Source organism: Halichoerus grypus, chromosome X (assembly GCF_964656455.1).
Source record: "Halichoerus grypus chromosome X, mHalGry1.hap1.1, whole genome shotgun sequence".
Classification (NCBI taxonomy): domain Eukaryota; kingdom Metazoa; phylum Chordata; class Mammalia; order Carnivora; family Phocidae; genus Halichoerus; species Halichoerus grypus.
In genome coordinates, this window is record NC_135727.1 from 93601535 (window position 1) to 93628442 (window position 26908).

A 26908-nucleotide genomic window follows, 5' to 3' on the forward strand; every position below is an offset into this window, starting at 1 on the left:
GGCATGACAGAACAGTCATGAGATGACTGGCAAATTTTCACTATTTCAAAAATGACTCATTTGTTCTGAACTAGGTAAGAAAAAGTATGATCTCTCAAGAAATAAAATTTTTAATTACATAATAAACACCCTTGAGTTTTGAAATGTTAAACAAAGATTAAAATTTAATCATAGATTACAGATCAATGATACCTAATTGTTCATTCTGAATTCCAAAAGCCTCTAACAAAAACTAAAGGTGATCATAAATCAGCCACCAAAATTCTTTGGGTAGGAAAACCCTGACTTGAACTGAACTGACAGGAAGTCTTTTTTTACTTACCACTTAATATAACGAATCATACTATCACTGCAGAGATATAAGTATGCTGTTGCCACAGGGGATATTATGTAATACAGTAAATGCATTATCATCTTTCTGAAATCCCCCCCCCCACAAAAAAATCCACTCAACTATACATAATTCTGCATGCAAGAATTTCAGATGAAGAAATCCTTCATCTGGGGCCCTATAGAATGGTGAATCACTTTATTTTTTAAGATCTAATTATAGAGGACAGGTTTGAAGAGATGCAGTTTGAAGAAAGAAGTGCAACTAAAAGATAATTATCTCAGTCATATTTTTTTTAAAAAAAATCAATCATATACTTATATTCTTCAACTTACAATACAGTGTGGGTATAAATCACACAAAATTAGACAAAACTACAAATATAAAAAGTTAAACCTAAAAATCACTGTCATGAATATGAATTCTGATCACCACCAGCCACTGGGTAAATACTCATTGGCTCACAAATAATACTGTTACAGTGTTTAATGATGTTTAGAAAACAGAAATTAAAGTAAGTAGCATTAATGTCTTTAAGTGACAAAATCTGGTACAAATCCTTGAATCCTGAGAGAACCAAAAATGTCTACCCCCAAACTTAGCCTGGACCTGAGAACCTAAACCACACCTGAAAGTCTATCTTTTTTTTTTTTTTTTAAGATTTTATTTATTTATTTGACAGAGAGAGACAAAGCGAGAGAAGGAACACAAGCAGGGGGAGTGGGAGAGGGAGAAGCAGGTTTCCCGCTGAGCAGGGAGCCAGATGCAGGGCTCGATCCCAGGACTCTGGGATCATGACCTGAGCTGAAGGCAGCCACTTAACGACTGAGCCACCCAGGCGCCTCCTTAAAGTCTATCTTAAAATGACTTTGCCAGTCTTCTGTTTTCATTAGCATTACTTTACTTTTCCATGTCTCCTGCCCAGGCACATAGTTTGTCCATTATTATAGTAACCATCAATTCTTCAATGAAAAGCATCAAGAATAGTTTAAGGCCCAAGATTCTTTGAATCCCTTAACTCAAATTCCTTGCCTTGCTATAATCACCATTTCTGGACTGTTACATTTGTAGAGATTCTTACCCAATCAAGCTCCCAAATTGAAAGACCTTTTTTTTTTTTCTATGTTATGTTAATCACCATACATTACATCATTAGTTTTTAATGTAGCGTTCCATGATTCATTGTTTGTGTATAACACCCAGTGCTCCGTGCAGAACATGCCCTCTTTAATACCCATCACCAGGCTAACCCGTTCCCCCACCCCCTCCCCTCTAGAACCCTCAGTTTGTTTTTCAGAGTGAAAGACCTGTCTTAAAACAAAGTTTCAATTCTCAATCAATTCTGACCTTACCTTTTCCCTAGGATACCAACAAAGCTTTGCAGAGGTGGTGTTCTCCTTTAACATGGTAAGCAATAAACTCTGGTTTGTGTTCTTGGTATTTGGGGAGTCAGCTTTTGACACCTGGGAGGATCTCAACTTGCCTGTTAAGAGCTCTGTACAACTAGGGGCACCTGGGTGGCTCAGTTGGTTAAGTGACTGCCTTCGGCTCAGGTCATGATCCTGGAGTCCCGGGACTGAGCCCCGCATCGGGCTCCCTGCTCAGCGGGGAGTCTGCTTCTCCCTCCACCTCTCCCCCTCAAATAAATAAACAACAACAAAAAAAAGAACTCTGTACAATTAGAAACTACCAATGATAAATTATTCTGATGGCTAATTAGTATTCCATGTATTGGGCATCCCATAATTATGTTCTCTTATTATTCGAAATATCTACAGTAAGTTTTTAAATAATAAATTTTACATTAAGTTTTCCTTATTATATGTAGGTAAGATTAGAGGGGAGTTCCACTGCAGGCAATGGTAAACTAATCTGTTTTGGTCTTAAATCCCAATTCCCTCTTCTACCCAAGTAATTAGAGCTAGAAAAGTTGGACAAAATATTGTTTTAAATCTGTTTTCAGGCATCAGACAACTACCAGAGCATCAAGAACTTGCAAAGTTACAATCAGTAACAGCCAAAATTCATTAAAAACCAAATGTCCTTCTACAATAAAATGGATAAATTGTGGCATATTCATATAATGAAGTATTATATAGCAATGGAAACAAAGTACTGCAATATACAACTGCAGGGATGAATCTAACATATACAGTACTGACTGAAAGAAGACAAGACTTTAAAATATGCTGCACGATTACACTTTTATTAAGTTCAAAAGCAAGCAAAATGGTATCAATACGTTATCACACTACTGCTTCCAATGAAGGCTAATAAGTAAGATGACAGTGGTGAAGACTCTCCTAGAGACAGTAACTATAAAATAACTATAGTTTTATAAAAACTATAAACTCTGGTTTATAGAATTTATAATACATAAAATAAAGCAGCTAACTAAAGGCACTGAAGAGTAAACAGAAACAGGCAGATTCTAGTGAAAGACGTGGCAGTATGAATAGTGGCCCCCAAAATGTCTATATCCTAAATCCCCAAACTGAGAATATTTACGTGGCAAAAGATACTTTGCAGTTGTGATTAAATGGACTGTTATATGGGAAGGTTATCCTGAATTACCCAGGTTAGACCCAATGTAATCACAAGAGTCCTTAGTAAGAGGGAGGCAAGAAAGTTAAACGCCAAAGAAGGCAATGTGGGGACAAAATGCAGTAAGATACAGGGCCATGAGCCCAAAGAATGTGGGCAAACTTCAGAAGCTAGAAAAGGTAAGCAAACAGATTCTCCAATAGAGCCTCCAGAAAGAACAAGCCCTACTGACAACTAGATTCCCCTAAGACGCATTTGGGACTCTGCCTTTCAAAACTGTAAGATAATTAAATTTGTGTTTTTAGCCACTAAATTTGTGGTAAGTTGTTAAAACAGCAATAGGAAACTAATATGAAAGGCCATGCTTAGAGGAGTAAAGTTGTATGGGCTGAGTTCCATTTTCCCAGCTATTAACTTGCTGCCAGGCATAGCACATGTTTAAGTGGGTCACTAGTAGAAAAAGCAGTCTAATACAGAAAACCTGAAGACTGGAAGCAGAAGAAATCACAACCCACTAAATAAAGGGAAATTCCAGAAAAGAAAGAGGCAGAGAATTCTAAATTCTGTCTATCCACATGTCTGACTCCTGTATGCAAGTTACAGACTTACAGCTAAGTTAAAGACAAAAGATCTAAGTTGATACTTAAGTTGCCACCCAAAGGAAGTTGAGTTTGCAGTTGGGAGTCCAATAAAGATAATTGCCTGATAAAAGAGAAAGGGGGAGGGGGACCTCCCTAGAAGAAAATAATAGAACCAAGAGTTAGCATAATTTTCAGAATGTCCAGTACCTAACACAAAATTACACAACATACAAAGATTCAGGAAAACAGAACACATTCTTGAGAAAGAAGAAAATCAACTGAAACCAAACCCAAAATGATAAAGATGCTAGAAAATGGCAGACAAGGGGCAGGTGGATAGCTCAGTTGGTTAAGCATCTTCCTACGGCTTGGGTCATGATCCTGGGATCCTGGGATCAAGCCCCAAATCAGGCTCCCTGCTCAGTGGAGAGCCTGCTTGTCCCTCTCCCTCTGCTGCTCCCACCACCACCCCCCTGCTTGTGGGCACACACACTCTCTCTCTCTCTGTCAAGTAAATTTTTTAAAAAAATTTTGAAAAAAAGAAAATGGCAGACAAGGATTTTACAGTTGCTATTCTAATTATCATCAACAAAACATGCTCATTATTAAAAAGACAGGAAATCTCAACAAAGAAGGAGAAATGATAAAAAGAGAACCCAATGGAAAATCTGTAACTAAAAAATATAATACCTGAAATAAAATTCAGTGGATTGAACTAATAATTAAATGACAACAAAGGAAAGAAAAGAATAAACTTCAAAACAGAAAAATTATCCAATGTGAAGACCACAGAGAAAAGGAAAAAAATAAGAGCGCTTCAGGGACATTTATATAAAAGCAAATTATCTACCCTACATGGAATTGGATCCCCAGAAGAAAAGGAAAAAGAATGAACAAAAAATTATTTGAAGAAATAACAACAAAAAATTCCCCTATTTAATGCAAATTCAAAATGCTCCAGCAAGATAAATATGAAGATGATCATGCAGAGATTTATCATGATCAAACTATAGGAAGCCAAAGTAACAAGCAAATCATGAAAGAAGTAAACAAATTGTGTTCAGGGACAGTGGTTCAATTAAGAGCTGATTTCTCATCAGAAAGAGGAAGGCAAGGAGGTATAACTTCACTTTAAAAAGGCAAGCCAAGCCATAATTCCATAACCAGCAAAAATGCCCTTTAAAAATGAAGTCAAAAAAATATTTTCAGATAAAAGAAATTCATCTCTGCCAGATCTTTACTATAAGAAATGCTAAACGAAGTTCTTCAGCCTAAAAGAAAATGATAGTAGATGGAAATGATTCACAGAAAGTAATGATGAGTATCAGAAATGGTAACCATATGGGTAAATACAAACCATTACTATTAACACTGTAATATATGGGTCTGTTCAAAGCAAAAGAACATCATCCTCTGGAGTTAATAATGTAAACTTAATAGATATAACAACTACCATATAAAGGAATTGGATGGGTAAGAAGTGGACTTAAGTAATTGCAAACTTCCCATATTTTATGTAACTGAGACAATATTAACTGAGACTTGATTGTGAAAAACTTAAGGTATATACTATAATCCCAGTGAACGAATAATGAAAAGAAGAGCTGAAATGGACAACAGGAAAAGTAAAGTGAAACTGTAGAACATACTCAAATATCAAAAAGGGGTAGGGAAAGTAGGTAAGGAAGAACCGTAGACCAGGAAACTGAAAGGACAAACAGAAAAGGAAAAATCAAATTAAAGATGCAAACCCAATCATATAAATGAGTACATTACTGTGAATGATTTAACAGTGCAAGTAAAAAAACAGAGATTTTCAGACTGCATAAAAAAAGCAAGACCCATTTATAAGTTATCTATAAAAGAATTGTAAATATAAAGATACCAACAGGTTGGAAAGAAGAGGAAAAGGATATATCATGTAAATAACAAGCCTAAGAAGGACAGAATGTCTATATTAAAATGAGACAAAGCACATGTCAAGACAAAAGGGATTACCAGAGGTAAAAATAATATTTTATAATGACAAAAGGGTCAATTCATCAGGTAAAAATATCACAAATGTATATGTACTAGTAAGAAAACTTCAAAATGTATTTTTTTAAAAAGGGCAAAATTAAAAGACAATTCCACAATCATAAGCAGTAACTCTCAGCAAATGACTGAGATAAAAACCATCAAAGACAGAAATTTGAAAAACACTATCAACTGCCTTTACCTGATGTTTACAGCATAATACAAACAAATGCAAATCCTGCGGCTGTTTTCAAGTGTTAAACCAATAAAAAAGTCTTAATATATTTCAAAAGAATGAAATCATACAAAGTATGTTATACAAATAAAACAGAATTAGAAATCACTAACAATGAGGGGCGCCTGGGTGGCCTAGTCGGTTAAGTGTCTGCCTTTTAAGCGTCTGCCTTCAGTTCAGGTCATGATCCCAGGGCTCCCTGCTCAGCAGGGAGCCTGCTTCTCCCTCTCCCACTCCCCCTGCCTGTGTTCCTGCTCTCACTGTCTCTCTGTCAAATAAATAAAATTTTAAAAAAAAAGAAATCACTAACAATGAGATATCTAAAATAACCCAAGTATTTTGAAATTATATAACATGTATCAAAATAACCCATAGGTCAGAAGAAAGAGAAAGTAGAAGACATTTTCAAATAAATGGTAACAAAAATACAAAATATAAAAACTTGTGGGATACAATTAAAGCAATGCTAACAAAAATAGACACCTTTAAATACTTATATTAGGGGGAAAAGATAGAAAATCAATCATCTAAGCTTCTACCTAAATAAGAGAAAATTAAACACAAAGTAAGCAGAACAAATAAAGACAATCAGGAATCGATGAAATATAAAACAGAAAAACAATACTTAAAAAAGAAAAATCCATGGAACAAAGATTTTTGCAAAGATCAATACAATTGATAAACCTTTAGCCAGGCTGATCAAGAACAAAAATATCAGGAACAAAAGAGGGTATACTTCATTACCAGTTCTAGAGTTATTAAAAGGAAAATAGAGTTATAATAGAAAACAGCAAATCTGAAAATTATTGTTGGGGAATGCCATCGAAAAGAACACTTGCACAGTATATGTGACTAAGCCCAGTTAAGGCCTCTTTATAAACTTACAAGACTTGGCAGGTGGGTTCAGGGATCCATCCATTCGTCTTGCTGCCGCCCAAGACAAGCTTCATCTGTAAGTTTCTTTTGCTTATTAAAAGTGCCATCTACCAACCTGGAGTGGGCCAGCCCCTTTCACTGGTCTCTCCCTGTGTTCTGAATACAGGGACCAGTTTCAGATTTGCTCTTTCAAAGGCACAATTGGGGGGGTCGGGGGGGACGGAGAGTAAGCCACAGACTGTGAGAAAATATTTCCAAAACACGTATCTGACAAAGGGCTTCCTCCAGCATATGTAAATAGTCCATACAACTCTATTAAAACAAAAAAAGAAGTTAAAAATGAGCAAAAGAGGGGCGCCTGGGTGGCTCAGTTGGTTAAGTGTCCACCTTCGGCTCGGGTCATGATCCCAGTGTCCTGGGATCGAGCCCCGCATCGGGCTCCCTGCTTGGCGGGAAGCCTGCTTCTCCCTCTCCCACTCCCCCTGCTTGTATTCCCTCTCTCGTGTTCTCTTTTATTTCTTTGTAGTCAAATTCATCAGTCTTTTCCTATTTTGAGTTCTAGGACAGGTTTTTTCCTTGTTCCCAGGTGTTAGAAAAATTCACCCACATACTCTTTTAGTACTTGAATGTTTTTTATTTTTATTTTTTAATTTAAATCTCTGATCCATTTGAGATTTAATTTATCCTTGATTTATAGTGTGAGGAACATTTAAGTTTATCTTTTTCCTTATGGTTAATTATCCCAACACAATGTATTGTTAAAAAATCTATCTTTTCCTCCACTAATTTGAGATGTTGTCTTAATATGCTAAATTTTCACGTGCAGTTTTGTCCGCTTATGGGTTTTCTGGTCTATTTTGTTAGTCTGTTTATGAACTAATTACCATACTATTTTATTTACAGAGATTTTATAATATATTTTAATATGTGGTAGCATTCTGGTACCCTTTTCCATATTTATAAAAATAAAATAAAATCTTAAAAAAAAAAAAAAACAAGATGAAAAACCACCACTTACCTACTAGAATGCCTAAAGTTAAAAGAGATTGACAATAGGGGCACCTGGGTGGCTCAGTCATTAAGCGTATGCCTTCGGCTCAGGTCATGATCCCAGGGTCCTGGGATCGAGCCCCACATCGGGCTCCCTGCTCCGCAGGAAGCCTGCTTCTCCCTCTCCCACTCCCCCTGCTTGTGTTCCCTCTCTCGCTGTGTCTCTGTCAAATAAATAAAATCTTTAAAAAAAAAAAAAAAAAAAAGAGATTGACAATACCAGGTACTAGCCAAGAGGTAGAACTGGGGAAATCAAACGTTGCTAGCTGGAATGTAAAATGGTACAGCCACTTTGGAAAACAGTTTGGCAGTTAAACCTACAACTGCAATGTGACCCAGCATTTCCAAATCCTAGGTACATATACCAAGAAAAATGAAAACCTATGTCCACACAAAGACAAATAATGTTCACAGAATTTCATTTATATTTACCTAAAGCTGGACACAACACAAATGTCTAGCAACTGATAAATGGAATAACTGGAAGAATCATTCTATGAAATACTACTTAAAGATTAAAAAGAACACAATATTGATACCCACAACATGGATGAGTCTCAAAACTAGCATGCTAAATGAAAAACATCAAAAACAAAAGAATACACGCTGCTTGGATCCAGTTGTGAGGCATTCTACAAAAGGCAAAACTAGAGATATAGAAAGCAAATAACTAACAGCCAGGGACCACGGGTCAAGCAAGAATGGGCATCAACTGTAAAAGGGGCACAAGGGAACACTGAATGATGGAAACATTCCGTATCTTAATTGTCATAATGGTCACACAACCTCATATAAACTGCTGAAACACAGCAAGCTTATACGCTTAAAATAATGTAAATTATACCTCAAAAAAGCCGGTGGAAAAAAAAATCTGATATTTTTGTGGAGCTAAACAATTAGTTTATTTGGAAAAACAACCAAGAAAGGACAGTCAAGGAAATCCTAAAAACAAGAACAATGAGGAAGGGTACCAGAGTGCTACCACATATTAAAATATATTATAAAATCTCTGTAAATAAAATAGTATGGTAATTAGTTCATAAACAGACTAACAAAATAGACCAGAAAACCCATAAGCGGACAAAACTGCACGTGAAAATTTAGCATATTAAGACAACATCTCGGGGCGCCTGGGTGGCTCAGATGGTTGGGCGTCTGCCTTCAGCTCAGGTCATGATCCCAGGGTCCTGGGATCGAGCCCCACATCGGGCTCCTGGCTCAGCGAGGAGCCTGCTTCTCCCTCTCCCTCTGTCTCTCTCCCTGCTCATGCTTTCTCTCTCTCTCTATCTCTGTGTCTCAAATGAATAAATAAAATCTTAAAAAAAAAAAAAAAAAAAGACAACATCACAAATTAGTGGAGGAAAAGATAGATTTTTTAACAATACATTGTGTTGGGATAATTAACCATAAGGAAAAAGATAAACTTAAATGTTCCTCACACTATAGATCAAGGAAATTAAATCTCAAATGGATCAGAGATTTAAATTAAAAAATAAAAATAAAAAACATTCAAGTACTAAAAGAGTATGTGGGTGAATTTTTCTAACACCTGGGAACAAGGAAAAAAACCTGTCCTAGAACTCAAAATAGGGAAAGACTGATGAATTTGACTACAAAGAAATAAAAGACTTCCGCATGGGCAAAACAAATACACAAAAGCAAAGCAGAACAACAAATGGCAAACTGCAACTTGTTGTATTGCAGATAAAGGATAAATACTTCCTACCATACACAGCTATATAAAACAGAAAAATAAAACAATGGCCCACCCAATAATAGAAAATTAGGCAAGAGATATGAACAAATATGTCAAAGAAAAAGAAATAGTCTTTAAACTTCAATTTCAAAAAACTCAACCTTGCTAACAATTAAGAAAATGCAAGTTAAAACAACAATAAGCACCGTTTCTCACCTATCAGATACAAAAAGCCTGCTGACAAACTTTCTTGGTTAAGACCAGGGGGAAATCAGCACTCCCTGATTGTATTTAACACTAAGGAGCTGTATTTAACACTTACCCTATAAAGGATCCCACTTATACACCAAAGAATCACTAACAAAAATATGAAAAGACACTTTTACTACTATTACAGTACTATCTGTAAAGGCAAATACTGAAGCAACTGGTTTGAATAAACTATGGAATAAATCTTCATAACCTTGGGTTAGGCAGATTTCTTATGTGCAACACTAAAAGCACAATAAAAGAAAAAGTTGAGGAAAATGGACAGCATCAAATTCACATTTTTTGCACATCAAAATATACTACCAAGAAAGTTAAAATACAAGCCACAGACTCTGAAAACATATTTGCAAATTACATGTAAGAGATTGTATCCAGAACTCTGACAACAGTTATTAAAAAAAAAAAAGAAAACAAAACAAATATAAAATGGGCACAGGGTTTGCATAGGCATTTCACCGAAGAATATATACAAATAGCTCATATGTTCATAAGAAGATGTTAAACATCATCAGTCATTTGAAAAATGGACATAAAAACCGTAATAAGATGCTACTTCACACCCACTAGGGTGGCTACACTCAAAAACTGAATAATTACAAGTGCTGACAAGACATGGAGAAACTGAAACCCTCCTACATTGCTGGCGAGAATGTAAAACATTATAGCCACTCTGGGAAACAGTTTCCTAAAATGTTAAACATAGATTTACCCTACAACTCAGCATTTCCACTCCTGGCCATTTCCCCAAAGAACTGAAAATCTATGTCCACACAAAACTTGTACAACACAAATGTTCATGGCAGCATTATTCGCAATGGCCAGAAAGTGACAACAACTAAAATGCCCATCAAATAATGAATGAATAAAATGTGGTATATCCATACAATGGAATATTAAATAATAAAAAAAATAAAATTTTAATACATGCTACAAATAGATCAACCTTGAAAACATACGCTAAGTGAAAGAAGCCAGTCACAAAAAAAAACACATATGATTCCATGTATATGAAATATCCAGAAAATACAAATACACAGAGACAGAAAGTACTTGCCAGAGGTTGGGCATGAGGTTTCATTATGGGGAGATGGACATGTCCTAGAATAAGACTGTGGTTATGGTTGTACAACTCTGAAAATTTACTAAAAGTCACTGAACTGCATAGTTAAAACAGTTGAATTTTATGCTATGTAAAAATTATACTTCAACAAGCTTTTAAAAGTAAAGGTAAGCCACAGGCTGGAAAAGATATTTTCAATACATTTTTTAAATTACCAAAATATATTGTTAAAACTTCTACAAATCAAAAAGAAACATTAAAACTAGGTGATGGAAAAATAAAATATACCCTAAAAATCTAAAATGGCAATTTAGATAAAGAAATCCCACTCTTCAATAAACTTATGCTTAAAAATAAATATGGGGACGCCTGGTTGGCTCAGATGGTTAAGCATCTGCCTTCGGCTCAGGTCATGATCCCAGGGTCCTGGGATCGAGTCCCACATCAGGCTACCTGCTCAGTGGGGAGCCTGCTTCTCCCTCTCCCTCTGCCTGCCGCTCCCCCTGCTTGTGCTCTCTATCTCTCTGACAAATAAATAAAATCTTTAAAAAAATAAAAAAATAAATAAAAATAAATATGACGTGAAGATTAACCTGCCCAGGGAACTTTATGAACTGCTTAAACTAAGTAAATGGATGACTCACAGTTCTTCATTTAGGTAAGTCTTTTAAAAAATGGTTAGGTTCAGCTGTCCTCAGAGCTCCAATTATAGACAGACTGTACTAAGAAAGATTTCTATTATAATTTTCCCATTGTTTCTTGCCTTTTCAGTCTTATACACCCATCTTATACATCCAATAAAAGCCTTCTTTTATTCCCAGGTAACAACTTAAGACAAAAAACAAAGAAAGAATCATTTTGTTGCCGTTTGGTTTTACTTGCTTTTACATTCTTACACTTAGGATCATCTTTGGCTAATAAACTGTGTCAGAGTGATCTATCTCTTTTAATAAAATACAAGGTGGTTCATACAAGATAATACAAAGAACATTTTCCTTTCCAAACCTCTTTCCTTATAGTGTTTTTAAACTAATTAACAAAACAAAAAAAAGGGAACAATTCATTTTGAGCATAACCAGTAGTAATTGGCCCAAAAACTAAACAGGAAAGAGACATGCAAATGTTCACTAACCTTCCAGTAGTCAGATTGTAAACTGTAGTACCTCTGGTATGCAGATAACGCTGAAAGAGGGAAAATAAGTATGAGTCGCAATCACGTCCCATTTCAAAATCAGTAATACAAGTTTTAAGAAATATCAGAAGCTTCCCATCATACCCACCACCTTCCAACAGAGAGTGATATTTAAGACCAAACAATTTAGAAATCTGGGGCCTCCCCCTCCTCGTAGTCAGACATAGCAACAAATATCAAATTCACAGGAGTTCAAAGATGTAAAACTAAAACTGTTCATATCTCAGACCTAATCTTGAACAGATCTAGGCTACCTCTTGAATCAACATGACCTTCCTCACAGACCAAATCTGATAAAAGGATTAAGATTTTCCAACTCTACTTCAGAATGTGGTGAGTTATTTGTTCCCACAAGGGATCTCACTTCTAAGAATGACCAAGAGCTCAACCACCTCAAAGAGCAAAACCAGTATTTCTTTTGTGATGTTTCCTTTCATATAACCAACAAAAAAAATCCAGCCCACAATTAATTTACTCCAACTCAATTCCAAAATAGGGCATCCCATACCCCTAAAATATACCACAAGGCATAAAAGGCTGTGAAAAAATTTATAGTTCCAGTCAATCCAAAAACTCAGTGAGGAGGTTAAAAAACAAAGTAAACTAAAAATTATATACACACATTAGAATTGGTAGAGAGAGTCCTTTTTAAAAAGCTGTTGAGCAATAAATAAGTCATGGGGATGTAATGTACAGCATAGTGACTGCAGTTAATAATACTGTATTGCATATTTGAAAACTGCCAAGAGAGTAAATCTTAAAAGTTCTAATCACAAGAAAAAAAATTTTTAACTATGCATGGTGATGGATGTTAACTAGACTTACTGTGCTCATTTTGCAATATATACATTGAATCATTATATTATACAACACCTAAAACTAATGTTATTTATTCAAGTATACCTCAATTTAAAAAAAGACTTAAATTTTTCAAATAAAGATTTAGTAAGTGTAAAATTTTATAATGATAAAAATGGGGGGAAATGCAAATTAGTATTTTCTAGAACTGCATGTGTAATGCTTTCATAGTGTTTATTAGTGAACAGCCAAAATATATGTGAATACAATGCAGAGAACTTTCTAAACATGTTCAAATTAGAGAAGCATTACCCAAAAACATCATCATATATCTGAACAAGTAACTTATTTAAATAATGTTCATCTTTTTTGGCATAAAGATGATGCCAACCAACATTTAGAAATATGTCCAGTTCTAGTGAAAAGTTGATTGCAAACCATCCTGCATTTTCTATTTCTTCACACATGATTGTTGTTAGCTCATAAAGGTCACTGATTAATGGTCTTCTAAAAAGAAAAACAATCCAACTTACCATTCTAGCTGGAAAAGAAGAGTCAAACAAGATTTGTGTCCAGAAATCATCACTAATTTATAAATGACAGTCATGGGAAAGGGATTCTACCTCTACTGCTGGATGGGAACAAGGAAACCTATATAACACTAAATGCCACAACAAAGGAACTATTCTTAGTATGAAGCCCATAGAGGATAGCAGAGGAAACAAATGGAAAGTAGCTGGATACTTCTAGACCTCAAACGAGGCCCAGTACACAACTCACCTATGAAGTTCCAGTTATGGGAGGCAACCAATTTGCTTATTATTTTAGCTAGAATCAGGTCTTTGCTTTTGTACCTAAAATCATCCTAACCAATAAAAGTCAGGGTCCCTAACAATTTGGTACACTCACCATATTAAATCTAGACTGCCCTTTCAATGATGTTCTAGGATTCCAACAACCTTGGAAGGCATGTTTCTCATAACCTAATAATATATATTATATGACTTCATAAAATTCCCATTTTAGAATTGGGAGGAGCCCTTAAAGAGATAGTATGGTGTCCTCCAAAGTAAATGAAACATGAGGTACAAGAAGCCTATGTGACTATCAGCTGGGAGAAAGATGGCATCCGTACTACTATATGGTGAACCAAGAAATAAATATGAACCCTCAAATTCAAAGTCAAAAAAGTAAATGCTCCAAAGTGCAAGTACAGATTTGTAAATGAGACATTCCTTCCATGACCATTTGTTACCTTTCCAATTATACTTTACCCCATTAGGCCTAGTATCCTATTTTAAGAAAAGATCTTAACATATTTTATGATTCCTAATCCAAATAAATCATTAAAACTCTAAAGACTATACAAGTACCCATCACCAGGGTCTCTCTAGCGAAATCCTTCTAACCAAAGCAAAGTCATCATTTCAAATCTCTAAGCCAGTTACGTATCCATGAAAAAGAATTCCCAGTCCACTGTAACTAGACTTTTCTAAAGTCCTTAACAGAGAATAAGGGAAATCATTTGTTGGGACATCCTTATAATGCTTAAAACCTTTTTCACAATGACTGTAGCATATTATCTTACTAGGCTCTTCCTTCCCTAAATCATCTAATCTTCACTTTGTGATCCCTGAGTTCTCCATTGGTTCAAGAAGTCCTTCTTCATCCCACTAGGAAATCTTTTTAACAATACTTCAGGCAAGATTGTCATTTTCTTTTGCCACTTGTTCTTTTGCTTAACAAAGAATGGTGTACCCAAACATACTAATATCCACTCTCTATCAACCAATTTCCAAAGCTTAGATCTTTTTAATCCTGGGAAACAACTTTATTTATTAACAGACTTCAAATTATTTTTTCATAATTTTGAGATTTTGTTTTTAAATAAGCCCATTTAGTCTTTTAGATAAAAAAATAAAGATTATTAAAAAACTGGCAAAGTGCTCACAAAGAAGCTAGGTCTAAAAAAAATAAATGCAAAAGATAATGAGAAGCAAGTTAAATTTAACTATTATAACAACTTAAGTGTTCTGTAATCTTTCTCACACATCTCCTTTATTTTGCCCTTTACCTCATGAAGACAGGAGAAGAGGAGGAAACAAACAAGGAAATTATCAAGGATAAAAGAATCACCCATACAGAAGGGAGAGGGTACTACACATAGTCATCTGTCCTTTTAACTTCATAATCGTGCTACACAACTTTTCATATATGAAAATGATAAAATTAAATAATAATGGTTAATAGTTATGATAAGGAAGGGAAACAGACAAAAGTGGCAAAAATTTAAGGAAATAGGCAGTTTTATCATTCTAGTGCTATAAGTATAAATTAGTAAAACTTTTTTGTAGCATAATTTAGCACTGTCAAAAGTTTTAATACAGTTAACCCTTGCACAACACAGTGGAAAATTCACACATAACTTTCAACTCCCCAAAAACTTGCCTACTAGCCTACTGTTGACCTAAAGCCTTACCCACAACAAAAACAATTAACACATATTTTGTATGTTACATGTATTATATACTGTATTCTTATAATAAAGTAAGCCAGAGAAAATAAAATGTTAAGAAAATTCTAAGAGAAAATACATTTACAGTACTGTAGTGTATTTATTGAAAAACTTCCACATGTAAGTGGACCTTTGCAGTTCAAACCCATGTTGTTCAAGGATTAACTATACATACACACACACACATTTTCGCTCAGTAAGCCTACCACATCAAGGTATTCCTTCTAAAAACATAAACATGGATGTGTGCAAAGATTTAGCTACAAGAATGGACAATATAGTGATTATGTTAGTACCAAAAAATGAGAGAAATAGTCTACACATCCAACAGAGAATTCTTCTACCTATAAAATAGATACTATATAGGAAATTGAAATGTTATGAAGTGTGTTTCTCAGATGGAGAAATTAACATGATACACCAGGTTAAAGAAAGTTGCAGAGTTTAATTCAATTTTCAAATGTTGAAAATTTATTATAATAGAAAAGTCTCCAAAGATCTGCATCAGAAATGTTTAAAAACAAGTGCCTCTCGATGATAAAATACCAATGGGTCATTAATGCATTCACGTAATACTTCTTAAGTATTAAGTGGCTAGCACCAAGCTAGATACAGTGAAATAGAGATGTGAACAAACGTATGGCTCCTGCTCTCAGGCTGTTTACCTTTTATAAATAACCTCAGGTTATTTATCTTCTAATATTTTTCTTTAAACAGTGAACATATTATTTGTATACATGTTAAAATAAGTGTACTTATGTTAAAATTAGGAAATGGTCAACATTATCAAATGAGAGCCCCCAGGAAGGCAACAGGATATAATAGGAAAAGTAGCAGCTTTAGGTAAACCTGCGTTCTCACCACTTCCTAAAAGACTGTGACATTAAGCCTTTTTTTTTTTTCATCATGGTAAGTGTACTCTTTAATCCCTGTCACCTATTTCACCTATCCCCCACCCACCTGCCTTCTGGTACCCATCAGTTTGTTCTCTATAATTAAGAGTCTGTTTCTTGCTTAGCCTCTTTTTTTGTTCCCTTTACTCATTTGTTTTGTTTCTTAAATTCCACATATGAGTGGAATCATATGGTATTTGTCTTTCACTTATTTTGCTTAGCATTATACGCCTTAGTTCTACCCATGTTGTTGCAAATGGCAGGATTTCGTTCTTTTTCATGGCTGAATAATATTCCATTGTCTATAGATACCATATCTTCTTTATCCATTCATCTACTGATGGACACTTGGGCTGCTTCCATAGTTTGGCTATTATAAATATAGTTTGGCTATTGTACATAAGGTTGCAATAAACATGGGGATGCATGTATATCCCTCTGAATTAGTGTTTTTGTATTTTGGGAGTAAATACCCAGGAGTGCAATTGCTGGATCATAGGATAGTTCTATTTTTAACTTTTTAAGGAAGCTCCATACTGTTTTCTAGAGTTGCTGCACCAGTTTGCATTCCCACCAACAATGCACGAGGGTTCCTTTTTCTCCACCATCCTCGCCAACACATTATTTCTTGTGTTGTTGATTTTGGCCATTCTGACAGGTGTGAGGTGGTATCTCATTGGGGTTCTGATTTGCATTTCCCTGATGATACGTAGACATCAAGCCATTTAATTCAAGTTAATTCCTCATAGGTCACAAGCAGCCTAAAGAGATTTTCGGTAAAAGAGTAAGGTGTAACTGAAGAATAAAAAAAGAAGTTCAAAGCCTTACTATAATTTGTTTGGAATTAAATAGAGATTTATTTCCAGAGAATACAGTGAGGGAGTAAAGAGAGTTAAGACAGATTTAGTAGATAACAGAGACTTCAGCATGCTTGCAAGTATTATAGCTTTGAGTTAAGATTGTCAAAACAAGAGAAAGAGGGTGTGCCTGATGACAAGTCCACATATGCAGCACAGGATGAAAAGAAACAACAATGTAGTTTAAAGGTGATGGCCTTGCCAAAAAAGGAGAGCCTTCTGCAGAGTTAGATACGATGGAAATGCAAGGAAGAAAAAGATTTAAAATTCATTCTGTATTACTAGTATTAGACTATGTACTAACTGCAGGCAAAACTCAGCATTTCTGTTTTCACCCCTACCCCAATGTGTAACACTACAGGTTAGCGACTAGTGGATGAGTCTATGGGTATGGAAGGAAAAGGAAAGAAGGAAAAGTATGTCCTTCTTTGACATTCTTCAAATTTGTCAGTTGCACTGACTGCCTTCTTTAGGCCAGAACAGGCTGTGGTTGCCTAAAGTTATTAGGTCAATAGATTTCTTTGATTTATTTTGCTTTGTTATCTGGGGCTGGACTGAAAGTTTATATTTATACCCTGGGATAAATGATATCTCAAAGAGCTTATATTAACTTTCGTTTTATATAAATGACTAATGTACTCAGCTCACTAGCACCCTTCTGCCTTCTCAAATCGTGACTGCCTGAAACACATCTTTTCCTTTATATGTAGCATTAATACATATTAAATACATGCCAACACTTGGGAAACCCTGTGAACAGCATCCACAACAGACCTTTGTTCCCATCTCCCCTTCTCTCCACACCTTTGCAAAGATTTAACATTACAGATTCAAGCAGACAGAAAGTTGGAAAAGCAAAGAAACAAATCCTTTTACTGCTACATCAGCACCTTCACTGAGGCCTTCAAGTCAAATTAATGGACACACTGAAATCTCAGCTTTACTACTTCTCATTATTCAATTAATATACCTGGAGTGCCTGGGTGGCTCAGTCAGTTAAGCATCTGACTCTTGGGTTTCAGCTCAGGTCATGATCTCGGGGTGGTGGGATCGAACCCCACGTCAGGCTCCTTGCTCAGTACAGAGTCTGCTGGAGATTATCTCCCTCTCCCTCTGCTCCTCCCCCTGCTCACACTAACGCTCTCTCTCTCTCAAATAAATAAGTAAAATCTTAAAAAAAAAAATAATATACTCCTCAAGGTCTTTAGTATCTCACATCTGGCTTACTGTAAGAGACACAAAGTATATGTCTTCTTTGTGCTCCTTTAATGTGTTCTGCTACAGCTCTCTGGTTCTTGAAGCTACTATAACTTGTGCTTATTGCCCAGACATAGGCTTCTGACAACCTGGGTTACGGTCACTATTTTTGCTTTCTTGGATACTTCTCAATTGCATTTTCTAATTCTAGACCATCAGTGAACTGAACAAAACTGGTGATTCCCAAATTGCAATGGAAGGAGTGGAGGTACTGGTGACTTTTTTTTAACATATATATCACAGTCTGAAAACCACTGAATACATTTAAATGAAGTTATACAAAGAAATAGGGTGCAGGGGCGCCTGGGTGGCTCAGTCGTTAAGCATCTGCCTTCGGCTGAGGTCATGATCCCGGGGTCCTGGGATCAAGCCCCGCATCAGGCTCCCTGCTCGGCAGGAGGCCTGTTTCTCCCTCTCCCACTCCCCCTGCTTGTGTTCTGGCTCTCGCTATCTCTCTCTGTCAAATAAATAAATAAAATCTTTAAAAAAAAAAAGAAATAGGGTGCAATGACTGAATGCAATGACAACGTATGAACAATCACCTTGACTGTAATGGGTTTTCAGAGAGATACATAATATTCAGTCTATGATATTTTATGCCTGTATAGGTCAGTATTTTGGATTTTTATTTCATTTTATTTTACTATCTCAACACAAATTTGTGTTGTATAGCAAAAATATATACAATGCAAACTAATTCCAATGACTCTATCTGAAAGGAGTTTTATACAAAGAGTACATTCTTAGGGGCTCCTGGGTGGCTCAGTTGGTTAATCGGCTGCCTTCGGCTCAGGTCATGATCTCAGCGTCCTGGTATTGAGCCCCACATTGGGCTCCCTGCTCAGTGGAAAGCCTGCTTCTCCCTCTCCCTCTGCTGCTCCCCCTGCTTGTGTGCTCGTTCTCTCCCTCTGTCAAATAAATAAATAAAATCTTAAAAAAAAAAAAAAAAAGAGTACACTCTTAAAAGAATCACAACCTTCAGGGGTTGCCTGGGTGGCTCAGTCGGTTAAGTGCCTGACTTGTGATTTTGATTCAGGTCATGATCTCATGGGTCGTGGGATGGAGCCTGGGGTCACGTAGGGCTCCACACTCAGAAGGGAGTCTGCTTGGGATTCCTTCTGTCCCTCTCCCTCTGCCCCTCTCCCAACTTGTGTGCACACATGCTCACTCTCTCTCAAATAAATAAATCTTTAAAATAAAAAAAAGAATCACAACCTTCAGTTCTAACAGCTACAACAATAAAGAGGAGAACAATGCAAGCGTCAAAATAATGGTAATTTTTAAAGAAGCCAAACTCAAGATCTATTATTGGAAAATATGCACTGTGTTCTTATACTTTATAGATCCTAGGATAGGGTATTGTAATTCCACCCAAGAATGACAAAGAGAAGACAGAGAGCTCACCAACTCTGACTTAATAAAACTTCTTCACATTAGCAACTCTTGGCATGAAACCTGCCCTAGCCATCTGTAACTGCTGAGTAACTAAAACAACCAAACTTTATTTTGTCCAAAACTGACAGACAATGCAACAAAATGACAAATTACTTGAAGGAAGGGGGGAAGGGAGAAAACAAATCGATCACTGGCAGGAATTTCAGAGAAAACTTCCAGCTCAACACGAACCATAAAAAACCTATTTTTTAAATTTCCAAGGTTTTCATGCTAATATCAGGAATGAAAAATTACTATATCTCCTTCAACTAACTGTTTTACTTTAGGAATTCTATCTCCCAAGTCTCTTACCTCATAATTTCTCTTTTTATAATTTTGATAGGTACTCTGAGGTAATCTGCTACTTAATTTTCTAAGTAATTAACTTAACTTGGTGATTATCCTTACCTATATCTGCCACACATATTTACAGATACTTACATATAATTTCTATTACACTGCTCCTAAGGTCCATCACATATATCTGCAAGAATATATATGCTTGTGGGGTGCCTGGGTGGCTCAGTCATTAAGCGTCTGCCTTCGGCTCAGGTCATGGTCTCAAGGTCCTGGTATGGAGCCCCGCATCGGGCTCCCTGCTTAGCAGGGAGCCTGCTTCTCCCTCTCCCTCTGCCTGCCGCTCCCCCTGCTTGTACTCTCTCCCTAATAAAAAATCTTTAAAAAAAAAAAAATGCATATATATATATATATATATGCTTGTCCTTCAGTCCAGGGTTCTCTGTCTCTCTGGTTGTTTTCCAACCCAAAGAAGAGAAATCACTGCCCCATCTCATGGCTTAAGGCAGTCTAACAGCTCCATCAGCTGTTTGGTTCAGCAAAGGTTAATGAGTGAGCTTTGGGGTTAGGAGTGGCAAAGAGGTATGGTAGACACTGTGAAAAACCATTCAAATCTCGCTTCTAGGAAGGAATATTGGGAGTCCTGCCTGCAGACAGCCTCTATCAGTGAGCTGCCTTAGGTGGAGAGCCATCTTGCCCAAGGTCACACTCCCTCCCAGGCTGGCCCATATCCAGTATCAAAAGGATGGAGTACAAAGACCTGGTCATCTTGGCCCAACTTGGGATAGCTCTGATGGGCCATTCTAGCTCCAAGGCTCCCCATGGGGTTGGCCAAGGCTGTCACAGCTTAACTTCTTACCTCTGTCCAATCCTCCCTCTTCTCCAATCCAATCCTTTGTCCCCTACCTTCCACAGATGCTGATCCTAAAGGCACTCCTTACTAAATATCCTGTATGCTGAACTCCCTCCAGAGGAATCCAACCTACAATAGGCCAAGTGCACTGAGGCTTCATTTTCCTACAATCCTCTAACCAATTACTTTTTTTTTTTAAGATTTTATTAAGAGAGAGAGAGAGAGAGAGCACAGCAGGAGGAGCGGCAGGCAGAGGGAGAGGGTGAAGAAGACTCCCCGTGGAGCAGGGATCCAGATGCAGGGCTCCATCCCAGGACTCTGGGATCGTGACCTGAGCTGAAGGCAGATGCTTAATCGACTGAGTCACTGGGGCGCCCCTAACCAATTACTTTTTAAGGATAAATTCCTAGAAGCCAAATGACCAAATCAAGTGACAAAAATTTTTTTTAAACTCTTCAAACATAGTACAAACCAGAAAGGCTTAAAAAAAAAAAAAAAAACCTGTTTTAGAAAATCTTTTTTTCCTTCTGCTTCAAATTCACCTGACATGACAGAAAATATTTTTTAATGAATAAATCCATAATAGTAATGATAATCAAAGTATACCATATCTGCAGATCAGAAATTTTTAGGAATTCCCTAAGGCAGGAAGCAAGATGGGATCAGAATGATAAATAAGGACAAAAAACACAGCCCATAATGTACACAAAACAGATTCTACCATTTTGTACTACAAAAGCAGAAGCAGTTTTTCACAAGGAACCCCAAGCTCAGAAAATTTCACACAAAGAAGAGGACTCAGTACTATAATTAAAGAACTGTCTTCAGAATACAGGGCCAGTAAGTCCCCCACATACATATACCTGAGCAATTTACTCACATGTTCACTGAGTGGTTTATGTTTACTCCCTAAAAAGTTACGGTTTATAATCTGTTCTCCAAAATTAAATGTCTATTTGGCTGGAGCTGGAGGTTCTCACCTTGCACTGGGTTCCAAAGAGAGAAGGAGGAAAGGAAGCAGCCTGAGATAACAAATGTCTCCATAAACTGGTGGTAGTGGTGATGGAGTGTGGAGGGGCCTACTCAAGATGGGCTCTAGTTTTGGATTCACAGGAAGATGGTGAAGAGTGGACAGAAAGAATTCAATAATTAGTATGTAAAAAGGAATTTTTTTGTAACTTGGAAATGTGGTCAATAAAGACTCAAGGAGGATTTAAAAAAAATCAAGGAAACAGAAGCCATCAGTTTGAAATACTAAAATATAATAAAATACATATATAAACCTCTGCATCCATTCTCACCTTCCTTTTCTTCCTATTACAAATAACTGACCTACTGCCTAGCTATCACTGGCCAGTTCATCTACATGACAGTAAATGGGTCTCAGAGCGCCTCTTTTCAAGGACTTATACCCTTAAAAGCATCTTATTAGATTACTCCTGCCAGCTAGTTTGCCACATGCCCCACCTTACCTCCAAAAGAAAGGAAAAAAGAGAGGGAAGGAGGGAAGGAGGGAGGGAAGGAGGGAGGGAGGGAGGGAAGGAGGGAAGGAGGGAAGGAGGGAAGAAAGGAAGGAAGGAGGGAAGGAAGGAAGGAAGGAAGGAAGGAAGGAAGGAGGGAGGGAGGGAGGGGAGGGAGGGAGGGAGGGAGGGAAGGAAGGAAGGAAGGAAGGAAGGAAGGAAGGAAGGAAACCTCTAATAAAACAAATATCCCTAGACTCATAACCTCACAGCCAAACATTTTATAAATGGAAAATATAGTTAAGTTCATAGGTTAATAAAGTTTTAAAGTAGGTGATAGACACTGGGGAGGGTATGTGCCATGGTGAGCACTCTGAATTGTGTAAGACTGCTGAATCACAGACCTGTACCTCTGAAACAAATAATACATTATCTGTTAAAAAAAAAAAAAAAGAAGAAGAAGAAGATAGCAGGAAGGGAAAAATGAAGGGGGGGAATCGGAGGGGGAGACAAACCATGAGAGACTATGGACTCCGAGAAACAAATTGAGGGTGCTAGAGGGGAGGGCGGTGGGGGATGGGTTAGCCTGGTGATGGGTATTAAAGAGGGCACGTACTGCATGGAGCACTGGGTGTTATGCACAAACAATGAATCATGGAACACTACATCAAAAACTAATGATGTAATGTATGGTGATTAACATAATTAAAAAAAATAAAGTTTTAAAGGCTACTATACACACACACACACACACACATATAGTGTGTCTGTGTGCGTATACACACACATACGATAGCATGCTCGCCAAGATGCAGCATTAAAAAATTATACTGTACAGAATTTCTATGTATTTTTTTGTAAAATAGTTTCCTTTAAATGAGTTAGTCTTAATTAAAATATCTAATAGAGTGTTAAATAATTATTAATACCTATTATCCTGAAGACATTTTGCTAAGTACTAACCAGTTTCACATAACAATCCCCAAACCCCTTTCTTTATATCTTGCTTTTTCAAATTAGAAGACGGAAGCTCAGGGGTACATACACAATATGTTAACGATAATGCTGCTGTAAACAATAGAGATGAGGGATGCCTGGATGGCTCAGATGGTTAAGCATCTGCCTTCGGCTCACGTCTGCCTTCGGCTCACAACGGGGTCCTGGGATGGAGCCCCACGTCGGGCTCCTGGCTCAGCAGGGAGCCTGCTTCTCCCTCTCCCTCTGCTCATGCTCTCTCCCTGTCTCTGTGTCTAACATGAATAAATAAAATCTTTAAAAAAAAAAAAAAAAATGGAGATGAACTGAGAAATAAGCCTAACTTCAAACCCCCTATATTACACCTGTCTCAAATAAAAATTGAATTTTCACTAGGAAAGTCCTCACTTGACCTAACACAAAGGTGGCATTATAAAACATCAACATTAAACAGCAACAATCCTTCACTCCAGCCCTAAAACCTGCAGTTGTTCTGCCCACAAAACACAGTTGTGGAAAACAAGCATACTATGTTTATCTGGTCCACATTCAGATGTTTACTAACATCAGAAGGTTAAAACGTTCTTGTTTATAAGGATACAATTTTTCTTTGCTATGGATTTTGCCTTTGGTATGGGGAGAGTGGGTGGTATTTGGGGGTACTTTATCTTCCTAAGTGAGTAATGGTCTGCATCAGCGGCCTGGTACTATAAAAGGGACACATCTTGGGGGACAGCCTTGAGTTATTTAACTCATTGCTTACAGGAAAAAAATTTCAAATGAATAAAAAATTTGTTTTCTCCAATGCTCAAGCTCATTATATGATCATCTCTCCTGTACTGCTTACCTTTACAATAACATGACTACAGATGAGATTTTCATTCAAATATTTTCTAGCTAAACGGAAGTTTTATAGCCAGGATAAAGAAGGGAAATACTGTCTCTGTTACTTCTTCAAAGTATCAATTCATGGCTCACTTTTTTTTTTTTCTTTCTTTTGTTGTTTTTAAAGATCTTATTTATTAGAGAGAAAGCAAGCACGAGCAAGGGGGCAAAACAGACAGAGAAGCAGACTCCCTGCTGAGCAGAGAGCCCAATGTGGGGCTTGATCCCAGGACCCTGGAATCATGACCTGAGCCGAAGGCAGACACTTAACTGACTGAGCCACCCAGGCGCCCAATGGCTCACTTTCTACTATGGTAGAGCCTTTAAGGGGCAGGGATTTTTCACAAGGTAGAACAAAACGGTAGTGCACATGTAGGTGGTGGTTATCAGTTAAAATGGTCAAATTACTGATGATTTACATAGAGTTACGTGAATTTTTCACATTTCTACCTACTCCATTTTTCTTCCTCATTGTTTAGGATGTTCACAAGCTTACAATTTCTTAGAAATAAAAATGGTAGTATCCTCAACAGAGTACGAACAATTACAATTATTTTAGATATACATAAATCAAATAGTAATTAATAAGGAAAAAAATTACCTTTTGGATAATCTTCCAATAAGAGGTTGAAGTGACCTAATTGACAAAAGAAATCAGACTCCACTTTTCCTTCAGCTTTTAAGATTAGAGATTCGTAGCAGCGAACAGCCTAGAAATAAAAAATACAAACATTTAAGAAAAAGGTAAAACCCTAAAATACATTTCCTTCCTGAGGTAATGCCTATGTCCTCTATTCAATCACCCAAGAAATCAATATATTTCACTTCTACCTCAGACATAGTCAATGCAGTATTGTTTAGTACCTAAGTATTTATTGTAAGAGCCACTAGTTATGGCATAAGTGCTTTTCCTATCTATAAAATAGAAATACTTGACAAATAAGGAGCACTTTGATAACTTTATTCATAAGCTGCACAACTAAATTATTACAGTGGTCCTTGTTGATATAAACAGCTAATATCCATTTTTCCCACAGACTGAAAGAACTTTATTCAATTACGTGAGAATTCAGAGAATCTCCAGAGTAATAGCTACCATTTATACTGAACAACTTTTTGTCATAACCCTTATCAGTTTAAACTACCATAAACTGCCTTTCAAATGTCTTCTCATGATATGCTTTAAACCCACTCTAACTCTAGTCTTCATCTTACCCTCACTCAAATACATACATATGTATATACTCTCACTATTTCTTCCCTGAATAAAAAAGTAACATACTATTTTAAGGATATTATTTTTATTTTTATTTTTATTTTTTGTAATCCCGGAGACTGCAGGAGAAAATGAACAATGGAAAGAATAGACTTCTGGAGTCTTGACTAACTCCAGTTCTCATTAGCTACAGGACATCCTGGGGAACTCATCTCCTCTGTCTCTCAGTTTTAGTAACACTCAGAGGGCTGACAAAAGGATTCAGCTCAGAAAACTTCTCCAAGGGTTTACCACAGTGCTTAGCATTCCACAGGTACTTAATAATTGCTTCTTTACTTTCTCCTTAGATAAGTAAAAAGCTCTCTTTCAAGATTATTTCAAGCCTCCCAATAGTTTTGCCAAAATTTCCCTGCTAACAATTTACAGTGTTCTCATGTGTTATAATGTGTCCTGAAGTCACTAAAGAAAAAAATGTGTATGATTTCTCAAATCTCTGGGTACATTCCCAGATTTGGTATCCACAAAGAAAGAAACTAGAATGAATACCTTCTGTTACCAAATAATCCTTTTCACTATCACTTCAAGAGCATTTGATGGGATAAGAAAATGTGATGCAAAGTACCCACTTAAAATGTTTTGATTTTTACTCTCCTTTAAATATAGGGCCTTTGATGGACAGTTTCAAAATGTATATCCTAAAATTTACCTATGCAAAGCACATACATACTCATCAAGTTTGGAGAAGCCATCCTAAACAAGGCAAATTCTGGGATGACCCTACTATCCTTACAGCCTAACATTTTACGAAAGGGCTGTCTTCATTTCTTACTCCACTCTTAGCTATCTACATACATGTGCATATGTACCAAATCACAATCATGAAAAACTAATCATTCTGCTTCCCTATAATTAAAAGAGTCTGAATACTACACTGAAGTGTCAGAAATTACTATAATTTGGAGGCATGAAATTTCAAGATCCTCTTTATTTACATCATATATAATCCTATCGGGCAGACGGTTAAGAGCACAAAAATACAATTTGTTTCAACACTTTTTAATATCAGAGAAAGTCACAAAATTATTGGGCTACAGCATGACAATTCTTAACTTTACATTAAATGAGTGACTTTAAAGCTAATAATGGCACTGTAAATAAAACACTCGTTAAAATAGTTATTACCTTTTCTTAAACTCTTAGTTATTTAGAAACTTTTCCTACTCCTCCCTGATAATTTCTTACTGCTGATCAGCACTAAATTTATAAGCAAATATGGTTTCATAGTGAAAAGAGATTCAAGATATAAACATGAAGAAATTTAATGATTTAAGCAAAAAGATGGCAACATCCTATACTTCTGTCTTACCACCATACCTTGATTCCACTACCATGAATCATCTACTGCCTTATCTTCCACTTCCCATAAAACAAAGGAACACATCTAAAATGAATACTATACATAACTCTGATCATCGTGAAGCATTAACACCAGGTAAAAACCAGAATGGGCAGATTTTAAATTCGCCTACCCATATACTACTCAAGCTTCATTAACAAATTCATAGCAATTTCCAACAAAGCCAGCATGCACCTACCAACTAACATTGGTGGTCAAAG

At 36.5% G+C, this 26908-nt stretch overlaps 1 protein-coding gene across 9 annotated transcripts in view; it reads right to left on the reverse strand.

The window, feature by feature from the left end:
- Nucleotides 1-26908, reverse strand: part of KDM6A (lysine demethylase 6A) — a 201420-nt gene that overhangs the window by 112763 nt on the left and 61749 nt on the right. For all 9 annotated transcript variants that reach the window (XR_013444622.1, XM_078064293.1, XM_078064296.1 and 6 more), the window contains exons 3-4: nt 24677-24785; nt 11792-11841 (exon numbers count right to left, since the gene is read on the reverse strand). Coding sequence is in view for 8 of the 9 variants with exons in the window: in XM_078064293.1 (XP_077920419.1) it covers nt 11792-11841; nt 24677-24785 (159 nt within the window). In the remaining variant the exon portion in view is untranslated. The remainder of the gene's footprint in view (nt 1-11791; nt 11842-24676; nt 24786-26908) is intronic.